Source organism: Conger conger, chromosome 4 (genome assembly GCF_963514075.1).
Source record: "Conger conger chromosome 4, fConCon1.1, whole genome shotgun sequence".
Taxonomy (NCBI): Eukaryota; Metazoa; Chordata; class Actinopteri; order Anguilliformes; family Congridae; genus Conger; species Conger conger.
The window spans coordinates 20,933,745-20,957,906 of NC_083763.1; the positions used below are offsets into that span (position 1 = coordinate 20,933,745).

Consider the following 24,162-nt stretch of genomic DNA (forward strand, 5'->3'; position numbering starts at 1 on the left):
GTCCTCAAATGTGCTCACACTGGCAAGGCACTGCTTTTATGCCTTATTAAAAGGGCTCTTTTGGCAAGGGAAGTTCAACTGTATCCATCTCTAATCTGAGCTGTAAGATCCAATAATGTCTTTGTCTGTAGAGGAAGGTCACAATAAATGACTCGGAATTTGGGACTGGTTTCCTGAGCGACCGAAGGGTGTCAGGTGGCAAGAGTGCTCCATTACATTCGTGACTAACGCTTTCATGAGAGGAGACACACAAACAATGTTCTGTATAGAGTGGGGAAGCTGCTCTGTCCCGCCAGACTGTATCATATGACACCTGCTGCATTTGTGACACCATAGATTGAGACAAAAGGTTGACTTATTTAAACCCCAGAAAGGCAGTGGCTTGTATTCAAAATAATTGACCGAAATAACATTTGAAATACTGTGGTATTACAGTAGCACACATAATGATCATGTTCGAATGTCATTAAGTAATTTAGGGCAAACTGTAAGTATGTGTAATGTATGTTTGTCTGTACATTTTCATTTGTGCTGTGGTTTTATGTCAGCATAGTTAACTTACATTTACAGGTAGTGCTTTTGTGGTGTTTCATACACGTGCTATTTTGGGAATGTGGTTCACTGGCTGGCACTGTTAGGATTCCAGCATTGTGGGTAAGAGCATCTGTTACATAATTATAATGTGAAACAATACTTAATGGAGTGTCATTGCAGAAAAAAAGGAGGGGTCTTACCAGGGCTTTATAGTTTTCACAAACATCGCTGCTTTAACCTGGTGTAAAATCCAGCTATGACCAGCTTCAAATACCAGCTACCAGCTGTTTCAAAATATAGCTTGAGCTGGTCAAACCATGTTGAGTATGGAGCTGGTTGAACTGGTCAATCAGCTACCAGCTGTTTCAAAACCTTGAATTGTTTTTTTTAGCAGGGTGCTCAAGCATAAACTGGAGTCACATTTAATCTAAATAAAATCAGTTTTTAGTAGAGGGAATATGATTGTTGATGTTGTAACAGTAAAGGAGCTTTCATAACAGCTGATACATCCTCCCTCATGGGGATCAGGTTGATAAAACAGTGGGCGGGGGAATTTGTGTTTGGGCGCATGTGTCTGTGTGTGTATTGGGGGATCTGATTCTCTGCCCTGAGGCATCCAGATAAACCTTGGGCCTGTCCTTGGAAAATTGAGTTTTCATCACATGTGAAGGATACAATTGTATGTACATTTTATTATGGGTTTCAACAAATTCACTAGTTGCACATTCTCTTCCTATTTAACAATTGATGCATAACTGTTAAAAAGGAATGCTACCGAATGACCTTTCAACTGACATCCCAATCGGAAGCATTCATAGAAGCCAGAGAACATATTCTTCATTCAATTCTGTTATGTACACTGACATTTACATGTAATGCAGTTGGAAGTCTGGGAAATAAATTTGTTGGAAATATACTTCATTATGCATTATGCATTTCGCCGTTACAAGCTACACAGCCGTCAGTGGTTACTGAATTTACATTTCATGGTAGGTGTGAATCTCCTTCTGTAAAGAAACAGAGCTTCTCCAATCAAGGTTGTAATTATTCAGATAGAGAAACTGCCTGGGAGGTCCATAAGAGGAGAAATTGCAGAAGCTCTGTTTCAAGGAACAATGCTTTTTTACTTGATGTTCTTAATAAACAACCGTTTTCCCAATTTCTCGGTTTTCACCAATGTGATCTTTAAATAGTAATCTTACTGGAGTTGGGCCCCCGGCACTATGGCTACCCACTGTACTGCAAGTGTTTCCCCTTGTATACTGATACAAGGTTAAAGCAGCAGGAAAGGTTGTCTCTTGTGCCTCACAATACAGAGAATGGACTGTAGTTTTCAAAAACAACTCAAGGGTCCCAAACCTGCCCCATTCAGGTACTGTACAGAACATTTCAAAACATTTACTCCATATCCAGGAGTGTTTTCAGCCAATTATTAAAGCTATAGGGGCAGGTACAGCATCTCATGCATGAATCTCATTGTTAGATCCTGAAATTTCATAATTGTTCATGAAAAATCCAGAATTAAAAAAAAAAATTACTACTGTGTACTGGTGATAAAATGGCTCAAAACAATCTTCAAACACGTCTTATTTCGAATCTGTAAGAATTATAACGGTATCTTACTTGGTTCAGATTACAGACTGCTACAAAAATGTTCAAATGTCTCATTTCCACCATCTTGCATAAAGTATGCAAATGAGGTAATTTACATATTTAGTAGAATTTATCATTTCAAGTCCATACCTCATGATAATTGAAATATGTACCTCTGAAATGATCTGGAAGACCAAAGATGCATTTTCAGTGGAACATAACCTTAAAGCAGGGGTCGGCAACCCTGGTCCTGGAGAGCCGCAGGGTGTGCTGGCTTTCGTTGTTACTTGGCATTAATTGATCAATGAAAGCCGTTGATTGCACAGTTAACTCACCTCACCTGGTTTCTTGGGTCTGAATCGGTTGCTTATTTTAAGGTGGAGACGAAAGCCAGCACACCCTGCGGCTCTCCAGGACCAGGGTTGCCGACCCCTGCCTTAAAGTGTTCTTTGGAGATGTTTTTCCATGTACAGAGCTACACCTCTCCTAATATTTCTTTAGATAACATTCTAGAACTGGAAACAGACCGAGCATAGACATGAGAAAGCCATTTTAACCAATGCAAGGTGAAGGACTGGATCACTTCAGATGTTAAACCAAAAATAATGTAAGAATGAGTGGTGTTTGTTGATACAAAATATAAAGAAAAAGCCTTATTTTGCCTTCGGGATTTTCACAGAAACAAAAATACAAATGTCAAAATTCAACAATCTTTATAGTTAATCAGATCGACAATTGGTGCACTAACAAAAATGACCTAGACCAATACCAAGTGAATAAAACACTTTGTGCCGATTTTTGACCCTGGGTTCCGGTGTACTGGGTGATTTTTTAAAATCATGGATATGAGCCAGGTTTAGGCCTGTAACTTCCTCAAACAGTAATGGTTGCATTTCCCCTATCTGTTAGGGTGTAGCAGTTGCATGACACACTCTATGGAGGCCCAGAGTATGTCATGTGCTGCTGCTCTGTGGATTGAAAGAGGTCACAGGCAATCCACTGCAAAACTAGTTTCCTATTCCACTTTACCTATGAGTAAGACTAGGTATAAAATGCCAGTCGACATGTCAGTGAGCCTTTTTCAATGATAGGAAGGGATTTACAATGGTCTTGTAACAATGTTTTAACACAAAAATCTTACCTATTGTACCTTTAATGAACAGGGTTTAATCTGAGAAAACATTCATTTCATGAGTCTTCCTAAATATTACCTTTTTTATTTTGTTTTTATACAGACTTTTGAGTGTTAGTGGATGAGACTGGAGTCTGCTTTGTACCGAGACAGCAAAGGGAGTAAATGTGTCGGATCTCAATATTTACATCATTCTTCAATTCAAGCACTGTTATAATTAAAGCGTAATAATTAACTGCAGCCTCTGTTCTAAGCGAAGATGGTGGAACATTCCAGAAGTAGGTAAACGCACGGTGGCGCACCAACCTTGCTCACAAAGCCCACAGCAAATTTCAACAGCAAACAAAACGCACTCTTAAAATGAATTACCCTTTACCAAGTCGTCATACATAATATTATTACATTACACCATATGATACAATCGGCCGTACATCCTGTGTACATTTATATACCGACAATGGATACAATCAAATCCAATTTGATATAAAGTAGGGCAAACTTAATATCTTGCATTACAAAAACCCTTATCATTTCCTGAGAATGGGCAGTGCCCATTGTCCCTCACCTAAGTTGGTCACCTGACACCTGTGGCCCTCAAATTCTGGATACCACAGACAAAACCTGGACTTATTGAGTTTCTATTGAACTGCCCTTTATTTGTTTTTAATGTCACAGGTGTATAGATCCCATTTTAGAGCATATTTTCCTGGAGAATATTATGTTACCCATTATTGTAATGTGGAATCTGATGAAGTGTTTTCAACTGTATTTTGGAATAGCCTACCCTTTTACTGGAACGCTGCAGAGGTGTTCCTCATTTATCTTTTCATTCTGAGACGTCATTTGCCTATTTAATTTCCTGGCACAGGAGTCTCATGATGTTCTGCAGTGTTCCTGATAAACTTCCCCCTCACAGCTGTAGGCTTATGCCAAGCACTTTTTGAATCATCTTCAACTAAATGACCACAACCAGTTTGAAAAGCTAAACAATAGGTTTGTGGTTTCTTTCTGGTTTAAATCTTGAGCGTGGAAATGCAGTTAGTGTTCTCAATATACTTTATATTAATTGCTAAGGCAAATGATAATCTAATAACAAAAAATGTTGAGCATCAGAAAACACATGCAAACTGTATACCCTTTATTCCATCACATTTAATTGAATGTTTATGCATATCCTTGTCCATGCTCTTTCAATACAGCATAACTACACAATATTTATGACTGTATCAATCTTAATCAAAGCACATCATCCATTTATTTCTGTTAGCCAGCATTAGCAACCCCTATGTTCAAAATACTCTTAGTAGACACGTAATTGTCGAAAAGCTTTGTGAAAAGGAGATAATGTTTAAATATATACACTAGTAATGCACAAGGTCTCAAAAAGTCCAGCAACCCTTACGATTTTCAAACCTGGAATATCATAAACAAAAATGAATTGGACAGGTTTTTGTAGTAACTGAACTTATAGAAGTGTTATATTAAAAGCGGTTTTATAAAGTATAATGATGAAATAAATTCCCTTCAGTCTTCCTTCTCAGTATTTAGTGCTCCACGCACTCACGCAGTGGACTCATTCTCAGTTGTGAAGGTCGGCATCGGACTCGACTCTTCCGTAATAGTGAAGCTCTGCATGGGGGTCTTGCTCAGGGACTGGACGTCATCCAGCAGTCTGATGGGGGTCACAATGTGGGAGGAGCCTAAAACAAAAATTAAACATTCATTAAAAAATGTTAAACCTTTTAATGTTCTTTTCATAAAAAAAAAAGCAAAGGAAAAGCTAAATAGAAATGTCAAATATGCAGCAACAAGTACTTTTTGGGAAGAAACAACTAAAACAAAAACTGGAAACCTAGCAGGTAAATGATGTCCAATGTAGCATGGTCTATTTTATTACTCTAAACAGGGTAGGGGTGTTTTATTCTGAAAGGAGAGCGTGGCCAATGAGGTGGCTGGAACACCCACCGATGATGACCTCGCAGGATTTCACCGCTTTTGTCACTTCGTATGCGCAGCGCATCTCAGAGTAGCTGATGCCTCCGATGACAAAGACGATGAGCCTGGCCCCGCTCCTGCGCTCTTCCTGGGTGGCTTTGTGTTTCTGACGAGCACTGTGAAAGAACAGGGCGGTCAGAACTGCCCTATCCACACAAACTCTTTCTGCTTCCTTCACAATAGACAACCCAAGTGTTCCCACCAGACAGTCTAACAGAGTACTACGCATCGCTGAAGGGACAATACAGATGGCACACAGCAATGAGGTGAATTACCATCATTAAAACAAGAAAGACAAGCTCACATCACTGATTGAGAAATGAACAACTTCCCAGACAATTTTGACTAAAAAGAACTGAACACCTGACTACTTTCCCCATCTTTTCAGGCTAAAAAATATTTTTAAGAATTGCCAAAATCGACAGTACTTCCAGCATACATCCAGCAGTGCCACCCACCCCACTGTACAGCTGAATAACTTGGGTCATGTAACTGCGAGAGAATACGGGACACCCTATCTTTTGAGAAGTTGTGGATTGAGCAGAGGGTGTGTGTGTATGACATCATTATTCCTCATACCTCACAGCTCCAGACCCGTTCCATGCTGCTGGACACTCAGACAGATGTGGCCACTCCTTGCTGTCCAACTTATTCTCCACAGCGTCCTACAGACCACAGGAGACCAGTGACCACAGTTCTCTCTCCCCCCCCCCCCCCCCCCCATTTTAAACCATTCAAATACAGCATGGGAATCAGTTTTGGCAAATATATAAAGAAGGGCTCAGTTAACGACAAGATAGAATTTAAGGAATGCATGGATATACATATGTATTTAGCAGTAAAATATAGGATTTAAAATGAGATTTTTTTTTTTTTCTTTAACACATTTTTTTTTAATTATAGCTGAAAGCAATTTGTGTGTATGTGATTGCACAAATAACCCAAAACAAATAACCATCTCTTTCGCAGAGGGAAATGGAAGCTTCAGATAAAAAGCCTTAACTGGAAATAAAATTAGGACTTCAAATCAACAAAAAGGTTAAAACGTCAATCTTGTATGAAAATCTTATACAGCAGCATATGTAGGGCGTAGTGATGATCCAGGGGTTGGCCATTATCGTGGATCAGAAAATATCAGAGAAGAGCCTTTTGACAATCCTTATTTCACATAGCTACATGCTAACCCTTTGGAATTGAATAGCAATGTAACCCATATATAGGCCACAGTGCTGACTGATGCTCTAGTATGCCTGCCATCGAAACTCAAAAGTACCACAAGTTATAAACAGTCACTCCCCACCCATACAGTCCTACAGTACAAACCTCCATCACATCTTTAATGACGGGTGTCCATCGAGAGAGATTATACGTCTCTTCTTGGGAGTGGTCCCTCCGTGACGTCTTACGGAATGAGAATAAGCTAGGCTGTGAAGAAAGAGACACAGGAACTTCAGAATCAGACTGGTGATGCCGCACCACCACAATAGCATGCTTCCATATAAAACAAATCATCGAGAAAAGACGGTCACTCTCTATTTCCCCTGGCCAACAATAATACAAAAAGTCGCACTGTAGGTCCACAGTTGAAAAGCTGTGTGAAAACGATTTAAAAATCACTCACAGAGGAAATGATGGGGACTCCAAGCTCCTTCCAATTCAGAATGTATTCCTTTTGGTCCTCGATCTTCCCGTGCTGAATCAGTTTACTCAGGTTCTCCTCAGTTGTGCCTACATACAGCATATGATTGAAATGCAAACCGACATCGTTCACCATTACAAAATACTTCATTATTTATATCTAATAGCACTACTACGACAGACATTCATAATCACAAAGTTTGACTCAACCAGATGAAATCGTATCTGTGAACGTTTTTACAAAGTGCCTTAAAATGGAGTGCTAATACTGGATCAGGTTTCCCTGGTTTTTGCAAACGAGTGAAAAGGGCCACAAACAGACCGTTAAGGCTGAATATGTAGAGCAGCACAGCTCGGATCCTGTTATGGGCGGAGATTTTCTTGTCATCGTTGGGGGAGGGGGGTAGCAGCACGGGAAGCAGCGTCCTCATCGGGTCCTTCACCTTCTGCCCTTCAACGTCATTGCCCACTGCAAGATCCTAACCAACACACAGGGCAGTACTCATGACCCTGCAGCTAATTTCACTGCAAATAAGAGCTCCAGATTACACTCACTAAGGCTTAAACAGGGAGGAACTAAGCGCTGTCAAAAGACCATAGACCAAACACTCTTCTAATTTCAATGATTCAAAATAAGTCTCTGAGTACTTTTATTTCAAAAAAACGTTTTGGTCGTGGCAATATTTCATACAGCATATATACAGTACATCCATATATAGGTAGTCCATCAAAATGTTCATAAATACAAATGCGTTAGCTATCAAGCTATCAATACCGAAAACATGATTCTTAATATATGAATAATGGGTGCACAGATTACCTGAAAGAAAAAGACTTACCTTCTTCAAATAAGAGCCAAGTGACATGCAAACATACAGAAGCGAATAGCTGATACAACATAATAATCACTAATGTGTTCAATCACAATCTGTTTGGCAAGAGTGATTATTAATTTTTAAAAATTCAAAATCAAATCTTACCTGCTCTACTTTGCACAGTTTCTGCACATCCTTCTGAAAGTGCTCCAGGCATTCCTCAGCTAAATTCAGATGTACCGTTTTCTGTAAATATAAAATATAAATGAAGTAATAATATACTGGATCATACTGTTATTTATTCAGGTACAATTGGTATAATTCCAATAGTACCAAAACAAAAAAGAAGAATGAAATTATCTTCCACAGTATATTTTGTTGAAGTAAATAACCTGGTTTATAGAGCAAGAGACAAAATAATGTATGGAATATTGTGATGCAAAACAATGGCAGCATGAAACAGGTTCCTGCATGAGACAGATTAAAACGCTCACCTAAAAACAAAGTTGGCTTGAATTCGTAGCTTACTTTACTAGGCTACGCATGTTAAACACCTAAAGTAGGTTACCTACAGTAATTCTGTAAAAGTTGAGTTTATGTATAACTACCAAAATCAAAGCAAAGTCACTAAGTCACGTTACATATGTTTTTAACAAAAGTATTTGATATATGACAGTGATTTGAATTGATATTTTATTTCTACATTACATTATTACATTAATGGCATTTGGCAGAAGCTCTTATCCAGAGTGACGCACAGTTGATTAGACTAAGCAGGAGACAATCCTCCCCTGGAGCAATGCAGGGTTAAGGGCCTTGCTCAAGGGCCCAATGGCTGTGCGGATCTTATTGTGGCTACACCAGGGTTAGAACCACCGACCTTGCGTGTCCCAGTCATTTACCTTAACCACTACGCTACAGGCCACCCATTTCTAATGTTCAACGCATAGGAAAACTTGAGATAACCAGTCCCAAGCCCAATATGAAGTGGCTCCACCCAAATCCAAAGGCGTTCTGGCTTTGGTTGAGATTGAGTTGGGTTTCAATCGGGGCTAAAGGTTATGTTCCACCAAAAACGCATCGTTGGTCTTCCAGATCATTTCAGGGGCACATACTTCGATTATCATGAGGTATGGACTTGAAATGGGCGAAAATGATTAATTAGAACATTTTTGTACCAGTCTATAATCTGAACCAAGTAAGTTGTCGTTACAATTATTTCAGATTCTAAATAAAACATGTTTGAAAATTGTTTTGAGCCGTATTAAAGAGTCCTGTAATATCATCCAAAATCGACTCCAAAGATAGAAATACTAATTTCACCATACACATGGCGTCATCATACAAAAGATGGTATTATCCTGAAAGTGGAACATCTGAGGGACGATGTGCAGCAGAAAACAGAAAAACATATGACTGAACATTTAATTTTTTCAGTGGAACAGAACCTTAAAATGACAGTAAAGCAGTCATTTTGATTGGTTGAAAAGGTATAAGGTTGAGAGTGCAATATGGCTTTTACGGTAGTTACGTTTCAGTGCCATATGGCACTCTTGGGACTGAAAGGGTTAGGGGGTTGTGTTTCCTGTATTCAACTTATTTTTCTATTTTTACATTTTGTAAAAGGCAGCACATTGGCAGTGCATTGTCTCATGCCTAGCAGAGCGATCAGCCGGAGCTCCTGTACCTCTGAAAGCTGCTTCCGGAAGGAAGGCATCTTCTTCATGAGCTGGGTCAAACCGCTTATCGTAATCTGAGAGCAAAAACAAGGGACGCACCTTAAAACAACTTCTGAGGGCCAGTGAATCCAGACTTCTTAACAAATGTTAAACAAGAGGGATTAGTACAAAATCACAACCTTTCCATCAGGCTGTTGTTTCTTGCTTGCAGAGATTTCTTTAACCAGCTTTGGGATCTGTCTGGTATCAGAACAGACAAGTGTCATGACTAGTAACAGAATCAAGGGCGTTAGCAAGCTGGCTCTAATGTAGCTGGGTAGATTTCCAGTACTTACTCTGACACCTCTGCGATGTGCATGTGCCGAAGCCTGATCCACAGCTCATCGCTCTCATTCAGCTGGGCCTCCTTCTCTGCCCCTTTCGACTTGAATCTGAGCCAACATATGATGCATACACCAGCGTGAGCAAAACTAACACCATGTGCTGAAAAGTAAAAAATGTCAATAGCTTTGTATGACTTTGGAAGTCTCATAAAATTCAATGGGCTCATTCATTATTTTTCTTTATCATTTTCTTGCTCCTAACTCCACCCATTGGGAGAGGCTAGGAAAATATGAAAGAAGAATAAGATGAGGAAATGGAGAAAACATGAATTAGGCAAATGGAAGGTCTTCCTCCTTCAAACGTAAGTTCAAACCACGTTGGATGTCGATTGTTTATTTGTCAGGCTTTCCGTAAAAATACTTCCACAAAGGATGATCTGATGTTTTCTTGCTCAAAGGAAAGATTGGAAGTCCCTAACTTACACCTCTAGCTGCTAGAAGGAACATTTTAGGGGTTGAAATGTCCTTAAAGATGGTGGACCTCGATCAATTTCTGAGTCAGGAGCAAGGAGAATTTTTTTTTTTTTTTTAATAAATAAATAAATAAATAAAAAGTTAGTAAAAATAAGCGATTGGAATGAACCCAAAATCTAAAGGGCAGAGGATACGTATAACCATTTCCATGCAAATTAGAAGGACTAGTCCAAGTCTATATCGAGTAGATTACATCAAAGACAATCCAATACAAATCTACTGTATGTGGGGGAAAAAAAGCAGACATTTCATATTTGAAATGGGATTGAAAGATGACCTTACTTGTAGATGTCATTCTGGATGGGGATGAGGTCGTAGGCCATGGCCTGGTATGTCAGTTCATGCAAGATTGGGCTCACAGGGTCGAATCCTCTCTCAACAATGAGAAGCTGTGCCTGAGTCTTTCCCTTTAGACACACAACGTATACTAGTAAGCACAGGGAAGGCAAGTCATATACTTTTAACAAAGTATAATGTCAAATCTACACAACACCATCTTGCCTTTTTGTTCAACTTTTCATCCAATTCATAGTGTTGGGCGAGTTTCTTGTCTACCAGTTCAGCAAGCTTTTTTGAAATCCCTAATGTTGTCTCCCTAAAAACAAAAGATTTACAAATGTGGGGCTTCTTTAAAACCAAATACATTTCATAATTATGAACCTATCAATAGACAGAGAAGAATCAGATGCATGGTACAGCTCCACTGTAGTCATCCCGTTTTAGAACTGATCCAATGTAGTACCACATTAACTGGCAGCTATTCCGTCTCATTTACTTCTTGTATCTGACTCCAGGGTTTTCCTCCAAAGTTGCGCAAAGTGTGACAATCTGATCTGCTAATTTCTGCAGCGTTTCGTCTTTGTCTCGACTATGGGAACTGTAAATGCTTCTGAAGGCATCTGCATTGTCACAGGTGAACACCTGCAAAATAAAACAAAACACATTTCAGAGGTGGAACAGGTCAACTCAGCTATATTAAAGTGACATTGACATTTTTAAATGAGATTAATTTATTCTCTCCTTCTCACAAAAACACTAAATAGAGAAAATCAGTTTAGTTGCTTATGAGGCCTACATAAAAACCTATTAAACAAATTTCAACATGATTTTGATGATTATACCTAAGAATTAGTAGGTAGATAAGTTAAGAAACTGGCGACCAGACCATGAATTTTGGATAGTCTTGTGAGTGTTCCTTATAAAGTGAGTGTTCCGGATAAATTACATAACCTGAAATATACAGCAACTGCACTTGGTTCTGAAATAAGTACTTACTTGAGACTCTAAAGGCAAAAAGGAAATGTTTATTTCCTTACAAACACGGATATACTTTGCACAATGCTGCTTCATTTCATTGAATAATGCATCTGGGCAGTCTGAAACAAGAACAACAATTGCGTCATGAACATGGAAACATGTTCACTAATTAATACTGAGCAGCTACTTCAAAATCGCACACTAACTGAAATATCGTCATTAAAAAAAATGTACTCACAGTCAGTGAAATAAACATATGCTGCTTTGTACTTGGGTTTGACCTTGAAGTCACCGATAAGGGCCTCAACACACTGAAAGAGGAATTGAGTATTTCCAGATTGCTCACAATGATTTATTATTAAATTCTTTAAAATGCCAACAAGCATCTTGCTACCACTAGCTGCAATTCATATGTGCACACCTTGGCATTTGGGCTGATGAAGTATACTGCCTTCATTTCAGGAACAGGCTCTCTGATTTTGAAGAGGTCTTCGACAACTGCAAATGAAAGTGAAAATAATCAACTCATCAACTTTCCTCTTTGAAAGCTATGCCTCAGGGACATTCCTGTAATATGCCTGAACATGTCCTAATTGGTCTAGAAATATAGCAAAAAGTGCAGGAAAAATATGCCCTCATTATAATTACAATTAGCTACTCACACAATAGAGAATTACACACTAGCTAAGTTACTAGAATATACATATTGCAAGGTAACATGCTTTATATTATAACTGCAACTTTGCTCCAATATTTAAAAAGTTAAAGCTTGATCGTCCAAATTTGTTTTTTATATTAATATAAACCATTTGCCAACCCCCAACTGTAAAAAGAACTTTCACTGTGATTTAAACAGTTGTCACATACTGGTAAACCCGTCCATCGCAAGATCTGACATTCGGCAACATGATGACAAGATTTTGGTGGTAAAGGGGTCCAGTATCATTATCTGAAACAATATGGCATGAGAAAAAATAAAACATAGAGGCTAGGCTATTCCTCACATAAACAGAAATGACACACAGATACCAAGCCTGTAGGCATAAAAATGCTTCAATTAAATTAGCAATTTTAAGCAAACAACTGTAAAAAAAAATGCAATCTTGTGTTACTATTCATGAAACATATATACATGTACATACCTTCCATATTTCAGATTTTCTGCAGTCTGCGATTATTGTCTCTTTTATTCCTGTATAATCCAAATGGGGTATTATTTGGTTAAAAAAAATGCTAATAAAGAGTAAAACACAAAATGGTAATTCGGTGAAAAATCAACAAGAGGTGTGGGGGGGTGGCCACTCCAATTTTGCTCAAACCTTGTGTAAATGTTCTTTATATATTCAACTGAAAACATGCAAAACATTAGCTTCATTCGATTTGTTGTTCCGGAGATATTGAAAAAATATAATAATAACCCAAAAAGTAACTTGCAAGTTGAAATTGGAGTCTATTTTGAAGCGTCATATCTTTGGCATTAAAGCAGGGGAAAACCTGAAAGCATGTACCATGACACAACTTTCTGTCTATTTAAAGATTATGAACTCTGATTTTCATAACACAGCCACTTGCCAATTTATTTTCAATATTTTACATACATCATCAGCACCACTTGGTGTATGACTTCCAAACTTCTAAGACTGGTAGATATTTTGGTTAAGGTTACCCACAAGTAACATTAAATCAAATAGATAATTTATTTAAAATGTATACAAAGTTAGGTCTGGCCAGAAAATGTGTTAGTGATTACCAAGCAATTTGGTAAGGTGCTTGGTAAGGTGGACAGCCTCTTATTAAAAAGAAACTTTCAGTACTGCAAAAGGTATAATAGCCCTACTTTCGTACACAAAATTAGTTGTTATTGCCATGTATGGTGTGTTTTGATCATTTCAAAGAAAACCTACTTTGATGGCTTCCTACATCAGCAACAATTGGTGTATGGTATTCAGACTTGAAATTCTAGTAAATAAGTTAAGTCACAATAAAAATGAAGTCAAATAAATAATTTATTCAGAAATTTTACAATGTTGTATCTGCCCAGAAAATGACCAAAAACGGTTAGATGTTCAACCAAGGAGATGGTAAGTTAGATACACCAAGTGGTGCTGATGTAGTAAGCACATAAAATGTTGAAAACAAATTGCCAAGCAGCACGACTTCACATTAATGAATGACCATAACATTTCTTCCGAGCAGTCTTATGAAAATTGTTCATCATCTGAAAGTAGACACAAAATTGTGTCAAGACTACAGGTTTTTCCCCATTTTAATGCCAAAGATATGACGCTCCACAATCGATACAAATCCCAAATTTCAGCCACTGGCAGCTAGACATTCAGTGGTCTCCAGGTGTATAATTTTGAAGGATTCAAAATGCATCCTGGGATCAATTATCTGTTATCTTATGTTGGACCTGTTCATTTTGCATGTTGTACGACTGTAATAACTACATTATTCAGAACAACAAGTTTTAATAGTTTCGTATTAAGCATAGTACTGTACCCAGATACTGATATGATACTGTGCCAGCGTGCATGTGAAAGAGTAACATTACTTGTCTTTCTTGACTCTCCGCTAAGCTATAGCATTCACATTGGCATGTACGTTTGCCACCTAGCTAGCTAGCTGAGTGGCAGAGAATGACACAATGTAACATTAGCTAGCATCTGCAGAAGGGATGCACAAATGTAGGGCCTGTGGAAGAGTCTCAATTTGTTACATGATTTAAACTTAGCCAGAGTTTTACGTTTTAATCCAGCTAATTTATCTAGCTAACTTAACTTTTAGATATCCAAGTGCAAGTAGGTAGCTATCAACTGTTCGTAAGATAGCAGGATACACGCTAAAGAAAGATCAAAACCAATCACCTAGCTCGTTCGCTATCTGACCTATTAACTATAATTTCCCCATGAATACGACTGCAGTGTAAACAGTGACCCTTCGGAAAAGCCATCTAAACTTCCTTGATTTTTGGAATGAATCATTCAGTGCAGACTTTCCAACTCGACCTGGCAGCTAACTAGCTAGCTAGTTCGGTAGCTAACTTACATGTAAGTAATACTATTCGCAGCACTGTGTTTATTTCATAGAGTTACTAGCTTTTGCTTCTTCTTTTTTTTAAATATACGGATGTCAAGAAACAGGGAGTGGCACCATACAACATTTTAGCCAACCTTACTTTGCCTTCATAGTGTTCAAAACTTCCGTACACGAAAATATTATCAAACCCGATTATTAGAGACAAGATAACTTGCTGCTAGCTAGTTCCAACAGACAAAAAACCCACAGAAAGCAACAGCCACAGTAACCAACATAATAACCAGATACACTTGGGCTTCTATTTTAACGGCCAGGTAACTGTGTTGAACAACTTCAAAGTAACTTGAACTTACTTTGCCAAACTACTTTCTTTAGCCCGTACTCTGGCCCAGTTGCCATCTTGTTTTTTTTCGTGAACAGTACGTGGGTGCGTCACCATGCGCAACAAGTGCGCCCTACGTTCTGTGGCTAATCAAATTTCTCAAATTAGACAGAGGAAATGGGATGTTAGACGGGCTCAGTATACATTGGTCTGTATGAAATGTGAGAAATGTTCTACGGTCATATAAAACGGGAAGCCTTCTGAAAAAACTGTTTACTGTGAGCATTACTGTAAATACATGCGTCATGCACTTGTATTTTATGAGCAATCCACAAATTTCAGTGTATTTGCAAGACATATGAACATTTGAATTAAAAATATATTTGAATGACCTGAATTATGTAATTACATCACCAAAATGTCAAGTGCAGCATTAAGCCCACCTGCCTGCAGGTATATTTTCCTTTCCATCTCTGATAGGTGCTCAGTTTTCAGGAGGAGGGGTCACACACGACTATTTCAGCTAATCCAGATAAAAGATTTGTGGTGTAAAAGAAAAAGAAAAGAAAAAAGATAAAACGCTATTCAAGCAAACTCAAAACCAAAAAAGCAGGACAGAACGGTATTGCCAGGGTCAACAGTTTTATGAGACCTCAAAGTTTTCAGGGGTCTGCCAAAAAGAGCTCTGAAAGAATGCAACCCAGGAATTTCAAGATGGTTATGCTTTTTGTCTTACTTGGCACGTGCTCGCAGGTAAGAATAAAAGGCAATAACTGTGTGCGTGCATGTGAATGTAGTCTATTATATTTAAAAAATCATACCTATTAATCTGCACAGTTGCATTGTATTCTGGACCTCACTGACTTCTTAAAATATAATTTAAAATATTATATATTAGAAGAATCTCAAAACATGATTTACATAAACAAATTAAATGTAGCCTATAAGTATGTATTATATATACTTGTATTTGCTATTGTGAATGTAGTTCAATTTATTTCCCCCCGAGGCACTTTTGTGAAGTACCATGACTGTGTTGATCTGAGTTTCTGACTAGCTATACAGCTGTGTATTAGTGTGTCACAGATACTGCTTCATAGAAGAGGCTGATTGTCTTCAGCCTCTTAAGACTACTCTGAGAATGTGCTTCCTTTTAGCAAGTGCATGTTGTTGATCTCATGAACATACATTATTTCCCTATACTTTTCAAAATATATTTGAACCCATATTTCTACATTTGTGTGTATTATATATTATTATAAAATATAGGCTATGAAACTAAATACATGCCACACAGCAGATCACATCATTGCGTTTACAGTTGCATTCAACAGTGTAAACTCTGCATTTCTGTGCTTCATTTACAGAGTGCTGCCCAAGACGGTAAACCTTTTCCAAATTTCTGTTATAGTTTCATCAATGTTTCTCATTGCCATTGTCAATTTGTCATTCCCATAAATGAATGATATAATAATATGATAATGTTACAAAGCAACCTTTGAAAGAAACTCTTCTCTTTTTGCATGCCCTTTTGTGATAACATTATTATCAGTTGTAAATGCATAATTTAATAATGAAGTCCATTGTATTTATTTTCACCTAGATATTAATTTAGCCATACACACGGTAACATCAAAAAGCTTGACGGTCCGGTGGAGTAAGTTCTTAGGTGCCAGCTCATACAAGATCACAGCAACTCCAAAGAATTCGCCTGAGCCGTCTGCCTTTGCCCAGTTCAGTGAAAATTCTGTGATGGGCTCTGTGAATTCACTGACTCCCAACACCATTTACATCGTGGAGGTGGAAGCCGTGGATATTGCTTTGCATGTCCTGAGTAGTGCAGAGCTTGAAGAGGTCACAGGTAAATTATTTAGACTCGACAAAATGTGTTTTGTAACATAACATTGTTCTGACATAACTAATTATGTGAGTTGTGTTCATCTGCAGCACCTGAAGTGCCAACAATTGAGCAGGCATACTCGAAACAGAGCGACAGCATCACAGTGGAGTTCAGTGCCGTACCCGGGGCTGGCTCATATGTTCTGCGAGCGGAGTCTACGAAAGGGAAGTTCTCCGAAACTCCAGTGTCTGCTTCCCCAGGGACGATGCTCCACCTCCAACCATACACCGACTACATCCTCAGTGTCATGTCAGTCAACAGCGGAGGAATGAGCCAGCCTTCTCTGCCAGTGGAAGTAAAGACAGGTATTGTTCTCTCCAGCCAGCAGTCCAGATTTAAAACAAAAGAGGACAGTTAGAAGATTCCTAGCTATTTTGTTTTCATGTCAAAAATATCTGTATCAACAGGGGCTTTATGAATCAGTGGAGTATGACATTGAAAAAAAGTTTTCTTCATGTATTTATTCATTACATTTTCTTTACTTAATTTGCTTTTGAAAAATCACTGGACATTAATCTTAAACTTAACACTGCTGTGGCACATAAGTGCAGCTAATTCTTGTGTCTGGGGAAATATTTTGCACCAGTGGTAATTGTATCCACCATTGCACTTTAGCACAATGAAAAAAAGAAACCCTGAGAACTAGGCTGTTGCTCTCCCAGAAGACAGTCCAGAGTAACCCATGGAGAGTTGCTGACTTGCTCACACAACACGCGAGAGAGTAACTAGGGTTCCTGAACTTATAATATTTTGCATTAAGTGTTTTTGAATATAACATGATAAATATATATACAAATTATTTCCTAAACAATGAAATTAAGACAGGAGATTACTTTTACTTTTATTTGCACAAATCCATTCTCAGTTCTGCAGACCATTACTCAATTCACAAGTGCTAATGTGAGGTACAATATGCAGGCAGTGCCTATAGTTGATGTCACTGTCACTTGTTTAAATATTAAGCAAGAATACAGAATTTATCGTAAGCCTTCTAGCTTTCTGAGGTGAGAACCTATTTTTTATTTTTTATTTTTTATTAAAACATTGAAGGGAGGGCATAACAAAAACAGAAAAGAAATTAAGCAAACAAACTGTTAAAAAAAATGACAAAACAAAGAGCAAAGTACTGATACATTTTCTAAAAATGAAATATAGACTGATAGACTGACAGACAAACACAAACATACAGTAAGTAGACCAATATACAAGCAGATAATCTTACACAAGGACTAGACTATCAAGTAGACAACTATGACAAACTAAATGAAATAATGTTATGTTGAGGAAAGGAATAGGGAACGGCAAGTTCCCTATTGGCGGCACGGATGGTGCAGTGGGTAGCACTGCCGCCTCACAGCAAGGAGGTCCTGGGGTCGAATCCCCGTCGGCCGGGGCCTCTCTGTGCGGAGTTTGCATGTTCTCCCCGTGTCTGCGTGGGTTTCCTCCGGGTACTCCGGTTTCCTCCCACAGTCCAAAGACATGCACGTTAGGCTGATTGGAGAGTCTAAATTGCCCGTAGGTATGAGTGTGTGAGTGAATGGTGTGTGTGCCCTGAGATAGACTGGCGACCTGTCCAGGGTGTATTCCTGCCTTTCGCCCAATGTATGCTGGGATAGGCTCCAGCCCCCCTGCGACCCTGATCAGGATAAGCGGGTTCAGATAATGGATGGATGGATGGATGGATGGAAGTTCCCTATTCCTTTGATAAAGAGGCTGTTGCGACCTCTAGCTGGCGGAGGACTGAAGTACCATGCCAGAAAACAAGGGGAGGCAAACTGGTGGCCCTACCTGTGACACAGTGGGAGATGTGCTTGATGGCTCTGCTAACTGAACCTGTATGTGCTCCTGGTGTCTGCAGTGGTGGCTGCCCCTGAGCTCAACTCCACCTCTTCCAGTAACAGCACCATCCTCCTGGCCTGGGATGGGGTGGAGCATGCGGTGCTTTATACCCTGTGTATCATCATGGAGGGGTCTGATACTCGAGTCAAGCTCAACACCACCAACACATCTGTGGCTTTCACAGACCTGGAGGCAGGCACAACCTACTGCATTAAGGGAAATGCCTGGGACCCCCACAGTATACCAGGAGAGGACTTCACTGTCTGTCAGACCACACGTAAGGGTTTTAATCACAAACATCTCAAGCCAAATGTCTTGAGTGCAACCGATGGGGCTTACTTAACCCATATAGATAATTCCACCTTTTATGCAGTCAAGCCCCTCATTAATAAACATACACAGGTTCCTTTACCAAAGATTGGCGGCAAAAGGGACTAAATATCTGTGTTATACTACTGGAAAAATAAAAAATGGACTCAGATCAGGATTAATATATTTGACTTCATAATTCTTTATACATAACTTGAGCCTGCTAATAAGCACTGCCGAAAAGACATGAGAGCCAGACCTTGGGGGAAAATGGGTGGATAGGAGTGGAGTTTCATATTCTCATTGTGCTCACTCATATTTCGTTATACCAGAGCCACACAGGCGCCAGCAAAACGTGCTCTGACCCTCAGCTCATGTACCAGTCTCCACTCATGTAGTCCCTCGATAAGCCTAATTTATATCACTAAAGAATCCCCTGAACTGAGATGCACTATGAACTATAGAGATCCAGCAAAACATGCCCAACAAATGTTTACCGCAGTCATTCTTACTTCATATTCAGAGGATAATATTTCTCCTTGTGTGTCACTCCTATGGTCGTTTGGGTGGAGCAGGCCCTCCTACCCCAGGCTCGGTCCAGGTGATGCTGACTGTGGATGGCTCTCAGGACATGGCTGTACACTGGGAGAGCGTGCATGGAGCGGACCGCTACCTTGCTCTCAGCACCACTGGCCAGAACTGCACCTCCTCTGACAGCTACTGTGTCATCAGCCCCCTCAGCTGTGGTCAGAACCACTCCATCACAGTCACTGCCTTAAATCGGGCAGGGCCTAGCGGCCCCTCTCAACCAGAGGACTTCCTCACCTGTAAGTATTCTACATGGACATAGATGGTTTGTCAAAAAACACACCTCACTGGGATTGCATTGCCTACCATTCCACAAAATTCTAATGGATACATGGATATTGAGGTGCTACAATTAACACTTGCCCCAACACGTGGAACGCTGATCCCAAAATGTTTCGTGGTTCCCAGTTCCATGTCCTCCGGAGTCGATCTGGGTGGAGGAGCCGGTGCCGGGGAACTGCACGGTGGTGTGGAGCGTGGTGCCCTGGGTGGAGTACTACAAAGCCTTCGTGAAGAGGGACGACGGGAGTGAAGAGCTGTGCAACACCAACAGCAGCACCTGCAACTACCACTGCCAGTGTGGCTTCACCTACTTCATGAATGTCTTTGCCTACAACCAAGCAGGCTCCAGCCTGCCTGGCCATGTTCTCAACTACACCACCAGTGAGCAAATAAAGTCACATCCGACAAGTGCTAGAGGCCATTAACAAAGGATTCAATGGGGAACATAAAATAACGCAATTCTCATCCAATCCAGCAATCCACACCAATACAGTACACGTTCAAAGCCAGTCATGTATGCATACTAATTGACAGGTGCTTTGTAGGGTGTTGGGATATTAGTGAAATGATCTCTAAAGTGGTACTGACCTTCTCCCTCTGTTTGAAGTCCCTTGCTGCCCGGATGATGTATCCATATTCCTGGTGTCCACTGAAACCCTGGAGATCACGTGGTCGCCTGTCCGTGCGGCAGAGGTGTACGAGACCAAGGCGGCTGGCTCGTCTCACCTCATCCACTGCAATGATACAGCCCCTGTGTGCGCCCTCTCTGACCTCAGCTGTAACACCAGGTACAGTGTGGTGGTCCGGCCCTGCAGTGAGCTTAGAGGCTGCAACAACACCTGCAGACCTCACTCAGAGGAGACAGGTAACACGCTGAAACACCACTGTACTGAGGGGGGAAGGGTCATTATCAACAGGTGAAATGTACAAGGATACCGCAGGTTTTCTGTGACACGTATTCACAACCTTACCATATTGTTTTTTCAATGAGCTTTGAAATATAGTACGGCATCTCTGGAACCATGACTGTCACTATGCCTATCATTTCAGCTCCCTGCACACCTGAGATCCTCAGCATCACACAGACCAATGCGTCCAGTGTCAACATCTCCTGGAGCGCCATCAACAGGGAGGCAAACTACACAGTGAACATAGTGGGTGAGATGGACTCCCATACCTGCCACTCGACTGGAACTTCCTGCGAGATCTCCCATCTGCTGTGTGGCTCAACCTATGAGGTCAGCGCCATCGCCAGCACATCGGTAGGGCAGAGCCTACCCAGCTACACCCTCCCCCTGGCAACAGGTACGTTAACCAGGGCAATCCAAGAGGACTCGGTAATCACCGAAACTACATTTTCTGGTATTTTCTGCAACAAAAAGCGTGTGTCTGCTAATGTGTAATGTGTTGTTGCTGAAGGCATGGAGAAAAATGTCTGTGTTTCCAGGGCCCTGTTGCCCTCAGGTCCTGAAGGTGACACAAGTGACTCAGGCTATGACTAACGTTACCTGGTCGGAGGGCGCAGGAGCACAGTCATATGTCACCTCCCTGACATCACCAAGGGGCAATGCCAAATGCCATACGCTAGAGACCCACTGCCTGATGGGATGCATCACCTGCGGCACTAATTATACGGTGTCTCTGGAGGCCATCAGCAGGGCAGGGCATAAATCTGAGTGCACCTACCACGGCTTCTCTTCCAGTGAGTATACATTACATTACATTACAGTACATGTAATTTGGCTGATACTTTTATCCAAAGCAACTTACTGTTAATTAGACTAAGCAGGAGATAATCCTCCCCTGGAACCATCGACCTTGTACTCATCCCAGTCATGTACCTTAAGCACTACACTACAGGCCACCCCATTAGTACTTATAGATAATAATAGATAACTGAAAGACTGAAAATCTGAGCATTCTCCTTCTCCCTGTTTAAGGTGCCTGCTGCCCCTCCAGCGTGAAGCTCTACAGGATGACCAACAATACCATCCGGGTGTACTGGCACTCCTCTGGCAATCTCAATAACTATACCGCTGACCTGTTTGGCGCAAACTCCAACTACACCTGCACCCCCCCGCCGGGTGGTAACTCCTGCGATGTTTCTGAGATTATGTGTGGGGATGTCTACACTGTTGTGGTTGCCCCATTGTCACAGGATGGCACAAAAATCAAGTTCTGTCCCAAAAGAATGTATTCTGGTAAATTCTTTCTCCTCAACAACAAAGCAACAAGAATAATAAAGAGCTGCTTTAGAAGTAGTCATCCATTTGAAAAGACTTCCTGCAGCGTGTGCTAGGAAATTCATGCTAATAATTCTTCCTCTCCTATTTCAGTTTCCTGTTCTGGAAGCAATGTTGGAATGGGTAAGGTCATATGTCAATGGACTAACATGATGTCATGTGTACCTACAGTACTTAGGCTATCATCTCCATATAGAAGTTTAATTGACAGCATTGATTTCGCTTGACAATAGGCAGTTCAATTTCTCAGTGGTAGCCATTTATCTGTTTTCTGTCTAATACAACCATTAATTCTGGAATTCACTAATCCGTTCATTTTTCAGTGATCTATCGAGGAAAAAGAAGTGTCAATTAGCTGATGAGATGTAAGTTATTTTTGGGGTGGGACACAAAATGGTTGCAGGGTATCAATGAACTGTTAAATGTAGAATACACGTCTTTACACTGGACTTTCTTGCCATTTGAAAAAAACTATGAAATGTAATCCCAACATCGTACATGGCAAGCACTTTCAAAATAAACTTTGAAATGACATCTGTCCTTTGTGTAACACTATAGCATCACATAACATCACTGCCATACACTCATAAATCAGTTTAAGCTTTTTTTTTCTTGTGGAAAATAGTACAGACCATGGCCCACAGGCAGTCGCTTAATTTAACAAAAGCCTGATGTCAAAAGGTATACATGTAATACTTTTGAACTGGATATTTTTCACCAAACGAGGGAACAATAGAGGAAAGTTTAAACAAATCGGGAACCATGATACACTATACAAAATTCTCTAATGTCATGTTCACAGTACTAAATACATTTTCAAGCCATCCGAAACATCAGTATGGTCCTCTGAACTGCTTGTTACTGAAACATGATCATGAGAGGGAATGGCAATCCCCCGATTCCAGATTTATGTAAATTAATAGGCATTTGAAATGAGTCATTTGTTAGGATTTTGGAGGTTTAGTTACCCAGCAATGCACACCTGTGTCATACAAAATTGCGTGACAGTGAACCTGAAAGCTGACACTGGATTTATGGCCATCTGAGTCTCTCAATAAATATTTTACAGGAAAAATAATGCAAATGCAAATGATTGTTTTCCATGACTCGAATTTACTATTTTTTTATTTTTTATCATGCAGCTTCAAGGGGCTTCAAGACAATAATTCATCCAACTGATTGCCAACATTGCCAACTGATATTTCACCTCACCCTAATCTACCTTCTGAATGTCAGAAATCTGCTACTCTGGAAAAATGTGATTGTTTTTATAATATTCTTATATATTGTGTTTACAAAATATTTACAACAAAGCTGAATAGTTAAAGAAACAACACCTTAAACAGTACCTTTATTTAAACAATGTAATTCAATAATTACATTGTAATTCAACAATTTTCTTTGAATATGGCCGATAATGCATCACACACATAGAGCATACATAAAAGGTGCTATTGTTGCTTTTTATGGGAAAAAGTGCCATCTATTGTGTCTATTTTTCATGAGAGTTTTTTTTTCTCCAGTGATGGCTTGAACAATCTCAATAACTTTTCACATTTTAAGTTTTTGAATTTGAAGATGTTTAATATTATACTGCAAATAATTCTGTCCATTGTGATTTGAATGATAATAATGCATTGAATCTTACTCAAATAAACTGACAGTCTTTCCCTATGTGAAATATATACAACAGGTATTATTCATCTCAGGATATTCAAAGCTCAAAGCTGTTTCTTATGAATTATGTTAAACTACAAATGTCTTGTGAAATATGTGATAATGTTCAATGGCATCTACAAACATATTCCTTTAAATAAAATACAGCCTTTGTATCTTAATGTAGTCTGGTGTCCTATTATTATGTGGTCGCATTATTATAAAGAAAAATGCAAATATGTGATTATTTACACTCATTATATCACATAGTAGCAGTTATCCACAGAATAAAACACATCGCTTCAGTTATCATACAGAAGAAAGGTGGGTTATACAGTATCTACAGTGAGCAATATCTCAAAAACTATTTACTGCACACACATGCTTGAAAACGTTACTACTTCATATTTGTGCACAAACTTGATGTCAACTTGTTTACAAAATATGGTAAAGATATTGACAGGCATTCAAATTCCACATGAGT

General features: G+C 39.6%; 2 protein-coding genes across 6 annotated transcripts; one reads left to right on the top strand and one right to left on the bottom strand.

Moving 5' to 3' along the window:
- Positions 1 to 4,382: 4,382 nt before the first annotated feature.
- On the bottom strand, positions 4,383 to 15,000 carry stxbp3 (syntaxin binding protein 3). The gene is made up of 19 exons (XM_061237469.1): positions 14,893 to 15,000; positions 12,643 to 12,692; positions 12,368 to 12,449; positions 11,922 to 11,998; positions 11,739 to 11,811; positions 11,519 to 11,619; positions 11,019 to 11,164; positions 10,745 to 10,838; positions 10,526 to 10,650; positions 9,722 to 9,817; positions 9,566 to 9,626; positions 9,395 to 9,460; positions 7,873 to 7,953; positions 7,215 to 7,371; positions 6,876 to 6,982; positions 6,578 to 6,679; positions 5,834 to 5,919; positions 5,225 to 5,370; positions 4,383 to 4,959 (listed from the first exon to the last, which is right to left on the bottom strand). The coding sequence occupies exons 1-19, from the start codon at positions 14,936 to 14,938 to the stop codon at positions 4,820 to 4,822; spliced, it is 1,836 nt and encodes a 611-aa protein (XP_061093453.1). The 5' UTR covers positions 14,939 to 15,000; the 3' UTR covers positions 4,383 to 4,819.
- Positions 14,454 to 23,776, top strand: LOC133125810 (fibronectin type III domain-containing protein 7-like). 5 transcript variants are annotated; one of them, XM_061237465.1, is made up of 14 exons: positions 15,295 to 15,614; positions 16,229 to 16,244; positions 16,465 to 16,722; positions 16,809 to 17,066; positions 18,620 to 18,877; positions 19,485 to 19,736; positions 19,906 to 20,160; positions 20,387 to 20,644; positions 20,830 to 21,084; positions 21,227 to 21,481; positions 21,720 to 21,980; positions 22,116 to 22,145; positions 22,346 to 22,387; positions 23,165 to 23,776. In XM_061237465.1, the coding sequence occupies exons 1-13, from the start codon at positions 15,507 to 15,509 to the stop codon at positions 22,375 to 22,377; spliced, it is 2,496 nt and encodes an 831-aa protein (XP_061093449.1). In that variant the 5' UTR covers positions 15,295 to 15,506; the 3' UTR covers positions 22,378 to 22,387; positions 23,165 to 23,776. The 5 variants fall into 5 exon arrangements, 2 of the variants coding, with proteins under 2 accessions (XP_061093449.1, XP_061093448.1); XR_009708460.1 differs by lacking the exon at positions 15,295 to 15,614 and adding an exon at positions 14,454 to 14,550 and having other exon boundaries at positions 22,116 to 22,387; XR_009708459.1 differs by having other exon boundaries at positions 21,720 to 22,145.
- The last annotated feature ends 386 nt before the right edge of the window (positions 23,777 to 24,162 follow it).

What these genes read in the sequence shown, in the direction of transcription:
- stxbp3 (XM_061237469.1), bottom strand. Translation starts at nt 14,938, where the DNA reads ATGGCAACTGGGCCAGAGTACGGGCTAAAGAAAGTAGTTTGGCAAA. An exon ending in AACTGTGCAAAGTAGAGCAG is followed by an intron (nt 7,372 to 7,872) that starts GTAAGATTTGAT and finishes TGTGTTGGTTAG; the next exon opens with GATCTTGCAGTGGGCAATGA. An exon ending in TCATTAAAGATGTGATGGAG is followed by an intron (nt 5,920 to 6,577) that starts GTTTGTACTGTA and finishes TGTGGTCTGTAG; the next exon opens with GACGCTGTGGAGAATAAGTT.
- LOC133125810 (XM_061237464.1), top strand. Translation starts at nt 15,507, where the DNA reads ATGAGACCTCAAAGTTTTCAGGGGTCTGCCAAAAAGAGCTCTGAAAGA. An exon ending in CACTGTCTGTCAGACCACAC is followed by an intron (nt 18,878 to 19,484) that starts GTAAGGGTTTTA and finishes TGGGTGGAGCAG; the next exon opens with GCCCTCCTACCCCAGGCTCG. An exon ending in TGTTCTCAACTACACCACCA is followed by an intron (nt 20,161 to 20,386) that starts GTGAGCAAATAA and finishes CTCTGTTTGAAG; the next exon opens with TCCCTTGCTGCCCGGATGAT.